The sequence below is a fragment of the Oenanthe melanoleuca genome, chromosome 20 (assembly GCF_029582105.1).
Source record: "Oenanthe melanoleuca isolate GR-GAL-2019-014 chromosome 20, OMel1.0, whole genome shotgun sequence".
Lineage (NCBI taxonomy): Eukaryota > Metazoa > Chordata > Aves > Passeriformes > Muscicapidae > Oenanthe > Oenanthe melanoleuca.
In genome coordinates this window covers 14,037,390-14,050,264 of record NC_079353.1, presented here as the reverse complement: position 1 = coordinate 14,050,264, position 12,875 = coordinate 14,037,390, and the positions used below count along the sequence as shown (strand labels likewise).

Here is a 12,875-nt window from a genome sequence, read left to right as displayed (position 1 = left end):
TTTGAACTGATCCTGATACTGTATTGGAAATTAGAATTAAAAGGCACATTGCATCATGGCAAAGTATGTAGAGATTGTGATGGTAATGGGGCTTTTTTCTGTTAAATCATAAGTGAGTAAAGAGCATCACCTGCCCCTCTCAGAAGGTCTGGCTGAAACACCTCCACTGGCATCAGACCATGGCAGAGGGTGTCTGTGCAGATGACAGGAACCCTGGTGCACCAGAAACCATGCTGACAAGAAGTCTTATTTAGTTCACATCAGCCCAACACCAAATACAGATGGACACTCATGACCCCATGTTGTCCCAGTGTTGCTGTACTACTCAGGAGGAAGGGAAAAGGGGCAGCAGAGAGGACTGCTGAACCAGGATCAGCCTGTACCACACAAGGGAACAGGCAGTCTCCCAGCTCCAGAAAGCAGATAAAAACCCCAAGTATCAGAGTAGCCAAGGAGCTTTTATTCATGAGGTAAACACAGCTCACTTCTGCAGGTCTCTGTCTCTCTAGGCTGTCTCTGCACCCGAGGGTTTCATTAAACTTTCTGATCCTATTCCACAATCATCCTTGTCTTTGAGTAGTCCTCTGCTGGAGAGCATTTATCCATTGATGATCTTCTCACTGATGTATCCAGGCATGGTGTAGACCAAAAGAACCAGGAAGATTGTCAGAGCAGTGGCAATAATCAGCATAATTATGTATCTCTTGTACCGCTTCCAGATAAAGAACACAAAGGTCTTAATGGGATTCACAAACCAGTTGAAAGATGTTTTGGGCCGACTAGAACAGGAAGAGAAGAAAAGATAAGCACAGGCTCAATCCACAGAGCACCACATTGGCCCTTCTGCTTTGATGTCCTGCTACCCTCATGAATCACCAGCTCTTCCTGCTGCAGGATCAGCCCAGGGGCTACAATTAACTCACTGCCTGTGGAAATGCCAGAAACAACAGAACAGTGCCCCAATGTCCCCAGAGTGAAGCTGTCCTTCACCCTCATGCACAAGGGATCCCTTCACACAGACAGACCTGACCATTGTACAAGCAATGTTATGGCACAGCTACCTGGAGTATCTTCCTGAGATCAACCCTGGGCCAGCTGCTGCAGCCTCAAACCCTGTGGACCCACGTGAGCTCTGGGAAGCCCTGGTAATCCTGGTCCTGCAGACCTCACTGCCCAGGGCCTCAGTGTTTGCTCTTGGCTTCCTGACAAGCCAGTACTCCTGGTTTCCAACAAACAGCTGCTGAGAATGCAGCACTGTCTGTGCATCCTAAAGGTGATAATACAGATACTCACTTGGGCTTTTCCAGGGGTTCAGGCCCTTTCCGGCCCAAGCCAACAGGACTTTTGTCAGCCTCCTCCACAGTCAGCAGCTGGAACTCTGCTTCCACCTTACCCTGGAGGGACAATATGTCTGAGCCACAGCTGAATGTGCTGCTTCACAGACCAGCCCATGACCACACATCCTGTCACAGAGTATTTTTCTCCCAGTTCCACTTACAGATGGCTCAGAGCTTTTTTTCTCCACTGACTACAGTCTTACTTCACAGCCAGTGGCAACTGTGGCCTGGTAAGAAACTGTTTTGCAGACAAGGAACTGTATTGTAATGAACTCCCCAACTACCTGATTTGTCTGCACCCTCCCACAGTGGCACTGAGCAAAATTCACCCTTGGGGACACACAGTGGTCAACCTGTAGGGGTATGAGGAACAAGTCTGTCCCTGGGCAGTTGTCACCTTGTCTTGGGCAAGCAGAGATCCAGGCTTCTGCTGCTGTCCTGACTGGCTGATGGGGAGACAGATGCCTCTTGCTTTGGAGTAGCAGTGAGCAAGGAGAACATGGTCTGGGGTGTTCTAGTGGGAATACTAAATTCCTAAACAAAGACAGCTCCCCTCACAGAACACTGCTCTATGGGAAGCTCAGAGGAACACATGAAGTCAGACACCCCTGCATGCCATGGCACTTGGTTCTACAGGGTAGACAAAGTGTGGGACTGGCATTTGTTGGAAGCCCTCAGGGTCCTGCAAAAGCTGGGTCACTGCTGCCTTTGTAGGATGTGTGCCTGTAAAACAGGCTGCCATGCCAAGGCAGAGGAAAGCTCTGTGCTCAGCAGTGCCAGCAGCCCAACCTTACCGTCAGCAGGTACTTGTTCCCACTGGGGTCTGTGAGTTCCACGTCCTCTGGCTTGACTGAGCTGCTCCACTTCTTCTTCTTCTTCTTGTACTGCCTTTCCTCTCTCTTATCTGCTTGGTCCCAGAGTTTGATGAAGGGCCACCAGCCGCGCATGCGCTTGTTGCGGAAGATGGAGAAGCGGGGCGCTGCGTTCCCCTTGGCCATCTGGATGGTGCAGAGCTCTGAGCTCTTGGCTGCCCGCACCATGTCATGGAGCTTCAGCTCGATGGAGCCTGCAGGCACAGGGAAGAGACCACATGATAAACCCTGAGCTCAGCCCCTCATGACATTTGCTTGTCTCTTCCACACTCCCAACTGTCATGAGCAAGTTCCAGCTGCTGCAATGATCTAGCAGAACCTTTCAGGAGAACCTGAAATTCTGCATAAGAAAGGACTGCCTCAGGAGTTAGAGAGCAAGAGGCAGAAGTCCCAGGTCTCATCTTGTTTTTGATATGGGCTGTTTAGTGAGTTCATATGGTGAGTTATTTTCACCCCTTTATCATGTCCCACCCTGCTCTGTCTATAGCTCAGGTGTGAAAAACCAGCCCAGGTGACTGCTGAGCTGAAGAGATCTGATGGCCCTAGTGTCCCTTCTCAGAGAGCTGAACCCCAGGGAAATGTTGTAGCACTCCAGCAAGGTAAGGGACAGGTCACCTCACTTCCAGCAGGTAACACCATACCTAGAAAGTCATTTGCTGAAATCCTGTCATAATCCCAGACCTGGAGGACCAGAACAGGTGGTTCCCGAAATTCTGATTCTTCCATGGAGAAGACAGAGTCCTTTTTCTTGTAGGTGATCTCCTTCTCAGTCGGGAGATAATTGAAGCGGAATATGAACCTCCAGTTGAAATTGCCTTCCCCAGTCAAAGAGTTAAAATGAACATCTGTCTCCTGCTTGTCATGGTCAAGACCTTTTATCCAGCTGCAGAAGAAACTCAGTTACCCTCTACCCTTGTCAGCCAGCCTCAGAGGCAGAACAAAAGGATGGAAGCACTGAACTCCATGGGGTAGCAAGAAAGGGTCAAACCAGAGCAACACCTGGACAGAATCTCTGGGATTACAGCAGCCCCTGGAGAGGAAGTGGGCATCTCACACCAAGGCAGGGAGGAGCAGAGGTTCAGAGAAGGCAAGTGTGTGTGGGCCAGGGCAGGGAGCAGGGCAGCTCTGGCCCCCACCAGACCTTTTCACGTAGATGTCACTGGAAGGCTCTCCTGTCACTGGGTTGACATCATCCAGGATCACATCGTCCGTGTTCCAGATAATCACACGGAGCTCATAGCTGTGGGGAGGACACAGAGGTGACACACTTGCCCTTGTCCCTGGTGCCTGGGAGGGCACATCAAGCCCACAGCACAATGCCAGAACAGCAGGACTTGAACCTCCCCAGTGCTGTGGTTCCCCCTGCTCCTCCCACCAAGCACAGCCCAGCAGTCTCACTCCCAGGCACAAAACCCTTTCTAGACACTACAACCCTACAAGACAAACACTCACAGTCAATACAGGTAGCTTTTGCAAATCAAATCCCTGGTGCATGGGAAATCCTCCCAGCTCTACTCAGCCATAGGAGCACAGAAAAGCTTAGGCAGGAAGGGATCTCTGCAGTCTCTGGTCCAAGTTCTGGCTCTAACTTCACAGTAGGCCAATTGATCAGGGCCTTGTCAGCATTAGTTTTTAATACTACCAAGGATGGATATCCCTGCACATCTGAGTCAATCTGTCCCTATTCCAGGGTAGCTTCACTCTCACTGGGAAAATGTTTTCCCTATATTCAGTTGGGGTTTCCCTTGCTGCAATTTGTGTTCATTATCTCTTGTCCTTTCAGGTGCACGTCTGAGAATAATCTGGACTCTCCATCTCAAAAGTACCAGTAGATTCTTGGAAACAGCAGATTTCCTCCTTCAACTGCACTTCTCCAGGCTCCCAAAGACATTTGCCCACTAGCCAGAATAGAGTGCGATGAGTAGCTCAGGCCAGGGTTTCTATTACCTTTATGTTCAGCCACAGAGACAATTAACCTGCCCTTTCCCAAACCTTTGTGCAGCTGAAGCTCTTATGGCCCAGGATAATACACTCAAGAGAACATCCTGTGGTCAGAGCTGGAGCAAAGAGGGCTACATGCCACACCAGCACTGACCCTCAGTACATCCCACCAGGCACAGCAAGGGACACTGATCCTCCCTGCAGCCCAGGAGCCCCAGGCCTGGCCCCACAGGTGCTACCTGACAGGCAGTCGTGGCTTGATGTTGATGGGTGGTGGAGCAGGGACATCGTTTGGAAACATGTCAATCCACATGTGCAAGGAGCCCTGATGAGAGAAGACAGCAAAGACACTTCAAACAACAGACCACTCTCCAGCTCTTCAAGGAGCAAGGGCTTGTTCCTGCAAGCAAAGTTCTCATCAGAAAGCCCCTGCTTGGTTCTCTCCATTCCCAGCACTTGAGAGTGACATGAGATTGGATTTTACACAGGGAAAAAAATTAGGACAATGAAAGACTGCTTATTTCTGCTCCCAGAAAAACCATTTCACCTACACCGAATCCATTTCAAACAGAGGCAAACATCCATTTCACCTACACTGAATCCATTTCAAACAGAGGCAAACATATCCATTTCACCTACACTGAATCCATTTCAAACAGAGGCAAACATATCCATTTCACCTACACTGAATCCATTTCAAACAGAGGCAAACATACCCATTTCACCTACACTGAATCCATTTCAAACAGAGGCAAACATCCATTTCACCTACACTGAATCCATTTCAAACAGAGGCAAACATCCATTTCACCTACACTGAATCCATTTCAAACAGAGGCAAACATCCATTTCACCTACACTGAATCCATTTCAAACAGAGGCAAACATATCCCTCTGTCTTAATAAGGAGCAGACGGTGATGCAATGCTTAAGCAAAATCAACAAAACTAAGAAGTGATGGGTCTGACTCTGCTCTCCCCCCATGCATTTCCAATGCCAAAGCAAGCCATGATGACTGCAGAACTCTGCTTTGCTCAAACCTCCAGCACCCAAGGGAAGAGATTTTAGTGCAGGACATTAAAATGGTGAGTTGAGGTGACTGCACTGCACAAAACTAAGGATGGATTCTCTAGCCAGGTTTCTGGATTCTCTAAGGTTTCTTTTCTAGCCAGGGCAAAGACAAGGATGCAGAGCAAGGTTCTTGCAAAACAGCAGTGATGAGGGACAATGCAGAGGAGGCAGGTGTAGGCTGGGATATCATCACCCACGGGGGTGAATGGTGGCAGGGCTCAGGAGCAGAGCAGGTCTAGTGCCACACATACAGCATCCTCATCAGAGCAGGGCTAAATGGTCTGCAGAGACAGGAAGGATTCTGGGTCACCAACACTGTGAACACAGCATCAATGAGCAGAAGTTCCTTGAGGAAAGGGTGTCCAGAAGCATCATGAGAGGTCAGAGGACAGATGTGAGCAAAGAACAACCAGGGCCAATGTCCTCATTTCACAGATGGGCCAGCCATCCACAGACACAACTCCAGCCACCCACCCAGGAAGGCGACAATACACAAGATTCACAGGAGACCAGAGGGGGGTGCTGGAAATCAGCTGTCCAGAAGGTCCTTCCCTGAAGCAAGGCTGAGGTTTGGCACAGAAACACATCTCACCTGCACTAGCCCAGGGCTCTCGGGGTTGTACAGAGACCGTGTTTCCACGTGCTCTGGTACTAGCTTGTACCCACATCCTGGCATCTCTTCCCAGTGCTGCAGCACGTACAAAGCCTTGTGTTCATCATCCACCAGGTTCTCATCTGCCACTTCTCTCTTGTTCCTCACAGAGGCCTCTGCAGCACAACACAGCCAGGGAGAAGATGAAGGCTTCTGGCCAGCAAGAGTCATGTCAGGACATCAGTCATTAGCACAAGTAACAGGAGAGGATGGACTTGGCAAACAAGAACCTCTCCAGAAAAATGAATGGGGTGAAGCAGGAGGGCAAAGATGAAGGGAGTGAGTTCAATATGTTGCAGTGATGAGAAATGGCAGGCAGGAAGGAAACACGCCAAGAGAAATGCAATGGAAAGGACAAAAAATAATTTATTCTGGCCCTGGGAAAAAAGATCCAAGGGACATTGAGGAGGACATGACCCTCTGGGGCACTTCAAGTCCCCACACCTCTGTAGTAGTGCCAACAGATCCATGAATTACTTTTCACCAGGGAAGTGGGAAGCATTACTTGCCACCCTCAAGATATGCAGCTGTGCTCTCTGTTAATGAACACAATTAGTAATTGACTCCTTTGGAACAGTGAAGCCAAATGGCAGTTCAAAACCAAATCTCGCTGGTGGGAGAAAAGCCAGAGTCAACAGGTGAGGGCATAATGACCCACCCACTCTGGGTTTATGGAGTGCATCTGCCCCTTGGATATCAGTCTGAGACCTAAACCATTCCAAGCAGTGCTCAAGCACAGCAGAGGTTCACAGGGCACCAGCTGCAGCTGTCAGGGGAACACCAGGAGAGCACCTTGTTTCTCCCTCCCCAGCTAACCAGTGACCTCAACAAAAGGGGGAAAGGGCTTCTGGAGGCTCCTTGCCCTCTCCTGAGTAGCATTTCTTTTCCCTTCTTTGCATAAGCCATAGAAACCACCAGAAAACTTAGCAACAGTTGCACTGAAACAAGGAGAAAGTAAAGTTGGCCATACACATATCCTCACTCTGAGCAGGTAAGGGCAGGAATTATCCTTCCTACAGCTACAGATACATAGCATTGTCTTGCAGTACTTAGCCATCTGCAAGTGGGCCACATCTGCTCTGTCTATCCTTGAGGTTGAATTCAATTGCTGTTGGCTGCAGCAGGGCCTGGCCTTTGGTGAGGGAAGTTCTCCATCGCTGCTGGTGGAAGCTGTGAAAGGTTGGTGTATTCTTGGACATCTGTGGCCCTGGCTCAGGGTTTGTAATGTTAGTTAGAAGGAAAGAAAACAGCAAATGAGAAGTAGAAGTTGCCCACAAGGTGGAGATCAACAGTAGTGGAATCACCCAAGGCACCTGAAGCCACTGGAAGCACAGAGCATTCCTGGACAAAGCCAGCTAAAAAAAGGAAAGAAGACTGAAAGAACACTCCCTTCCCCTTCCCCCTCCCCACAAAATAAACCCAAAACAAAACAATACCCACAAACAAAAAGACCCCAAAAATATTAAAGAAAACCAAAACCACATCATCACAAAAAAACCCCACAACCTACCAAAGAAAAAAAAAAAAGGCAAAAAACTCCAAAATACCCATAACCTCAAACAGGACTTAATTATCTTGCTGATAGTGATCAAAAGCAGAAGAAGGTACAGCTTTTTGACAGTGCCAGCCACCCAAATAAGTCAGCATACAACAAACCTCCATGACCAACACTGCCATGCACGTGGGGGTTTACTCTGTTGCCTGGGAAGCTACTTTGCTACCTAATGGGCTGGATCCCATCCTCTCCCAGTGCAACAGGTCCACTGAAATTAGGGCACTGAACCAAGCAGGTACCTCCCAGTGACCCAAAAAGCCAGGCCCTGCAGGGCACAGAGAGGGGAAGCCAGCCTGGACACCTCAGGGACAGAGGCTTGTGGGCTCCCAGACCAGCACGGGCACTGCTGAGCACAGGCAGCTGCTTAAGGGACCAGTTCAACAAGCCCTCTGTACCTTCAGGAAAAGCCTCTGGAGGGACCTTGAATATTTTATTGTCCACTTTGATCTCCTCCCATCTGTACTCTGCAGCAGGGATTGAGTTTTTCTTGCATAAACTGTCCAAGATCTGTGTGGGTTTAAAAGCATCTCGCCACATGTTGTAGCCATTTCTGCATGGAAAAAGAAAACATCAAGAACTTCTTCAGTTTAATTTTCTTTTCTAGGCTGTTGAACAACCTTCCTTCCCAAAGCACAGGCTTCACTAGAAGCCTGCTTAGATTTTCACTGGGAAAACACTGGGCTTTAAAAGATTACAAAAAATCTTAATGAATGAAAAGCTAAACAAACTCTGACTTGACAGAGAACAAGCTGGACTTTCACCCCACAGAACTATTACTTTCTGAGCAGAAGAAGTAAGGCTTAGCAGCAGGAGCAATTCTAGATGCAATTCCTAAGTGAGAAAGAGGTCTTAGCTGTGCTGGGTACTCAACTCCATTCCCATAGCTAATTTTCCAAGAATAGAATAAGAGAAACTTGCAGAAAAGTGGCCAAAGACACTGGAGAATGCATATGGAAGAAGGCCAAAGGAAATCAGATGTCCTGAGTGTTGGTGCCTACAAAATGCTGCCAGAGGAACTGCTGTACTTTCTGAAAGAAGTCAGAGTCAAGGAAGCACTTTTCCCACAGAACACCAACATGTAAGCAATAAAGAATTTTTTTGCTATATTATGCAAGGTATATTGGCTTGCAGTATTTTATTTCCAGTACACAGGTAAGTGCCTAAAGAGATAGAGTTATCCATGTGACTTGTAGTGAATCTGTGGAGCACCTGCAAATGCATATTCTGTCCTGCAGAACAGGAGGAGCTGTTACCCACACGTGGCAGGTGAGAAGAATGTCTATGGCCCTAATGTGCCCCCCTGGTACCTACAAGTCATACTGTGCAGCCACTCCACAGTTGGCCCTGTGCTTGCTGTAGAATCGATTCTCCAAGTCAATCTTGGTCTCCCCAATCAGATCATCAGATCCAACCAAATCATGGTCAAATATTGCCACAGTGAGTTCTGATTCCATGGGAAAGGAGACTGTCAGCTCCACAACTCTGGACAGAATCACACAGGGAAAGTACAATTAGCAAAGAAAACGGAAATTAAACACATGCTCTGCTTTGATAATCCTATACATTCAAGAACTGTATTTGACAACTTAAAGGCATCTGATAAACTTTGGTTCTCTCTAAATTCAGTATGCACAATTTTCAGTATGCATGTTCAAACAAAGGAATTACTTTTCCAGGAATGTATGGCTCAGATAGAAGGCCTGGAGCCAGGGAAAATGCTCTCCAATGCTTGGATTCCAATTTTAAATTAAGTGCTTGAGTGTGCTCGCCTCCTAACCCAAAGCATGATAACTCCTGAGTCAGCTGGAGGCAAGAGACATGTCCAGGAGCTTTGTGTTAAAGCACAAGGCTCTCCATCAGAAAGCACCAGAAGACCTTACATGGTGAGCCATGTTCCAAGCCCCAGATTTGCACTGTTCTTATTAAACCTGCCAGAGGAAAGCTTCTTGCATACTCTCCAAACACAGGATTGAGCTGCTTTGGGATGTATCGCTCCTTGGTGTCCTTCTGCTGCTGCCCCACAGTCACCACCACATAGGGGTCTGCTTTGCCATTGGGGTCTGCTGGAGACAGATTTGTAGCCTGGAATACACAAAAGATACTGCTGTACATAGCTGTGGAGAGCAACCTGCTCAAGGAGCACTGCACAGGCCTGACACCACCCAAGCCTGCTTGGTCAGCTCCCTCCAGCAGCTACCCCAGCAGTGAAACAGCCACTTGTTCCCACAGAAACCCTCACTCCACAAGCCAATCACATCTTCAGCTGTGGACCCACCTACTTGCTCATGATCTCAAGGCAGATGTGAGGAGCCAAGAAATGCCCATCCTCAAGCTACAAAGCATGGAAGACTCTCCATGGAAAGGATGTAGGTGTCACCCACTGGCAGAGGCTTGAAGCCAGAATCACATTTTTCACAAGTGCCACTGCTCACATTTATTGAGCAGAGAATGGCAGAAGGTCCACAGGGAGGGGAGAGACTGCCAAGCATTACTGCCACCTCCACCAGAGACTTACCTTAACAATGTAAACTCTTACAAGAACCTTGATGGGTCTGTTCCTTGGAATGCCCCGGGACACCTTGGGTTCTGTAGCAGCTTCTTCAGCAGGGTAGACATAGAAGGAGCCCTGCAGAAAACACTTTTTAAGGAACAGCTGGATATAAATGGGAATTTCTCAGAAAGGATTGGAGCCACCAGCTTCACCTGCCAACTAGAAAATCAGAGCCATTTCCCCATGCAGACCACAGACACCCTGTGCCCATGGGGACAGTCCTCCCCAAAGGTCCAATCATGTCCACATGGCCCTGTCAATCCCTGCTTGCAATCTGGGCTGCAGGCTGTCATACCACTGCCAATGTCAAATCTAGGCACATTGGACTGCCAAAGACAGAGGACACCAAAGGTTTTCTAGGGACAGCTACAGTTTCTGTAGTTGGTATTTCAGAGTCTTCAAGAGCTTCTGGATGGGATGATGATGCTTCTTTTAAATAAGTTTTGCTAATTTTAAAACCAGTGAAGCTTACTTATATAATATTTATATGCATATACCCAGAGGCTGCAACCAGAATGAGTCCTTTATGCTTCATGCCTTCTCCTTGTAGCAGCTAAAAAATCTGAATTGGATGGGTTTATAAGCTAACAATAGTAGGACCACAGTACAATTGCTTCAACAAGCAGTAACAGTACCCTGGCCATGCTGCAGCCCAATCTGCACACTCATGCACACCACAAGGTTTTCCTGGTGCTGGCTTGCTCTAAAATACAGGTCATAAGGATCTTCTTCCACAAGCAGCACAAACGTCATCCAAATGAAGCAGTACCTTGTACTTCCCCACATAATGTTCATCCTCATTTCCATCTTCATCTTCATTTGCTTTGCCACGATGAAGGGGGAAAATACACAACCAGTCTTCAAAATTACCAAACTCATTTTCCAGCTCAGAGTTGTAGATCTGAAATAAGTAGAAAAGTAATTTTGGACCTTTTCCTGCCATCTTAAAGGGAAGGAGAATCAGAATGACCATCCTTTCTCTGTTTCAACCATTTCATCTAATCCTACCTCACTCCTGTATTACTCAGTGCAGGGTTAATTGCTTTCCTGCATGTCCCTGGGGCCAGCCTTGGATGTGGATGCACATCTCAGCTTGGCTCTAAGGTCTTACTAGCTGCATCAAAGTACAGCAATGATGGGGCCACAGCACACACTGCAGGTTCTCCTCCCAGCATAACTTCCACTGTAGGAAAGTGAGGAAGACATGGACAAAGGGCCAGGGCTGAAAGACACTGGGTCACTCCAATTATCACCTGAAGGGTGGCAATGAGCTTCCTCTTGGGTTGGGCAGGTTCAGCTTCAATCACTGCCTCATCTTCTGCTTCCATGTCAATAGAAGATGCATTTAAATTCCCTCCATCTAGAAATGACAGTAAGAGATTAGGAAACACTCTGATTTTGCCCATCATGTCAAGAGTCTCTATGTGAAATTAGCCCAGCCCCAACTTCTTCTTTCACCCAGGGCTTTAGCCTGTGCCATGGTACCTGGAGCCATGGCTGTTTGTGCCAGGTGTAACAGCCTGTGCCATGGCACCTGGAGCCATGGCTGTTTGTGCCAGGTGTAACAGGCTGTGCCATGGCACCTGGAGCTATGGCTGTTTGTGCCAGGTGTAACAGGCTGTGCCATGGCACCTGGAGCTATGGCTGTTTGTGACAGGTGTAACAGGCTGTGCCATGGCACCTGGAGCCATGGCTGTTTGTGACAGGTGTAACAGGCTGTGCCATGGTACCTGGAGCCATGGCTGTTTGTGCCAGGTGTAACAGCCTGTGCCATGGCACCTGGAGCTATGGCTGTTTGTGACAGGTGTAACAGCCTGTGCCATGGTACCTGGAGCCATGGCTGTTTGTGACAGGTGTAACAGGCTGTGCCATGGCACCTGGAGCTATGGCTGTTTGTGACAGGTGTAACAGCCTGTGCCATGGCACCTGGAGCCATGGCTGTTTGTGACAGGTGTAACAGGCTGTGCCATGGCACCTGGAGCTATGGCTGTTTGTGACAGGTGTAACAGCCTGTGCCATGGCACCTGGAGCCATGGCTGTTTGTGACAGGTGTAACAGGCTGTGCCATGGTACCTGGAGCTATGGCTGTTTGTGACAGGTGTAACAGGCTGTGCCATGGCACCTGGAGCCATGGCTGTTTGTGACAGGTGTAACAGGCTGTGCCATGGCACCTGGAGCCATGGCTGTTTGTGCCAGGTGTAACAGGCTGTGCCATGGCACCTGGAGCCATGGCTGTTTGTGCCAGGTGTAACAGCCTGTGCCATGGCACCTGGAGCTATGGCTGTTTGTGACAGGTGTAACAGGCTGTGCCATGGCACCTGGAGCTATTGCTGTTTGTAACAAGTGTCCTTCTGGCATCTCAGGTTTCCCAGCATGGCATGGCGCAGGTGGGAGGACAAAAATTGGCACAGACCTACCTGCCTGTTTGCCTGCATGGCTGCTATTCAGACAGGAACTGGACAGACACCAAATGAAGGGCAGTGGTTGGGCCAGCTCAAGGTGCTGTCAGGGAAGGCACAGAGGAGAGACCACCCTCCTCTTTGGATGAGTGCTTATCTGCTGGCCTGCTGGTTTGAGTGGCTAAAGCATCACTGCTGCTTTTGGGACAGCCAGCTGAGCCTGGAGAGACCATGGCTAGACCTTCCCCAGGGGCACCACCAAACCAAGGACAGAGTGGGTGTGTCCTTGTCCCACCTGCCAAGGTTCCAGATCCCTTGAGCACTAATGGCATGCTGATACCCTCAAGGCCTCTCCTTAAATTCTATTTACATAATTTTTGTTCTTTGCACTTCCCCAGGTCAGAGCTATATGAGTCACTGCTTACATTTCTGCAAACCTGAACCTACAGCTGCTGGGTTCTCAGATCATAAAAAGATTGTTATTACTGTCTGTTGCC

General features: G+C 48.6%; 1 protein-coding gene across 1 annotated transcript in view; it reads right to left on the bottom strand.

Moving 5' to 3' along the window:
- Positions 1–192: 192 nt before the first annotated feature.
- The window catches only part of LOC130261341 (fer-1-like protein 4), a 35,917-nt gene continuing 23,234 nt past the window's right edge, over positions 193–12,875 (bottom strand). Inside the window, exons 33-45 of the mRNA XM_056507450.1 lie at positions 11,233–11,339; positions 10,749–10,880; positions 9,944–10,054; positions 9,383–9,510; positions 8,740–8,910; positions 7,824–7,978; positions 5,814–5,989; positions 4,390–4,475; positions 3,351–3,449; positions 2,851–3,092; positions 2,132–2,403; positions 1,294–1,394; positions 193–779 (exon numbers count right to left, since the gene is read on the bottom strand). Coding sequence (XP_056363425.1) covers positions 599–779; positions 1,294–1,394; positions 2,132–2,403; positions 2,851–3,092; positions 3,351–3,449; positions 4,390–4,475; positions 5,814–5,989; positions 7,824–7,978; positions 8,740–8,910; positions 9,383–9,510; positions 9,944–10,054; positions 10,749–10,880; positions 11,233–11,339 — 1,961 coding nt within the window. The 3' untranslated portion in view covers positions 193–598. The remainder of the gene's footprint in view (positions 780–1,293; positions 1,395–2,131; positions 2,404–2,850; positions 3,093–3,350; positions 3,450–4,389; positions 4,476–5,813; positions 5,990–7,823; positions 7,979–8,739; positions 8,911–9,382; positions 9,511–9,943; positions 10,055–10,748; positions 10,881–11,232; positions 11,340–12,875) is intronic.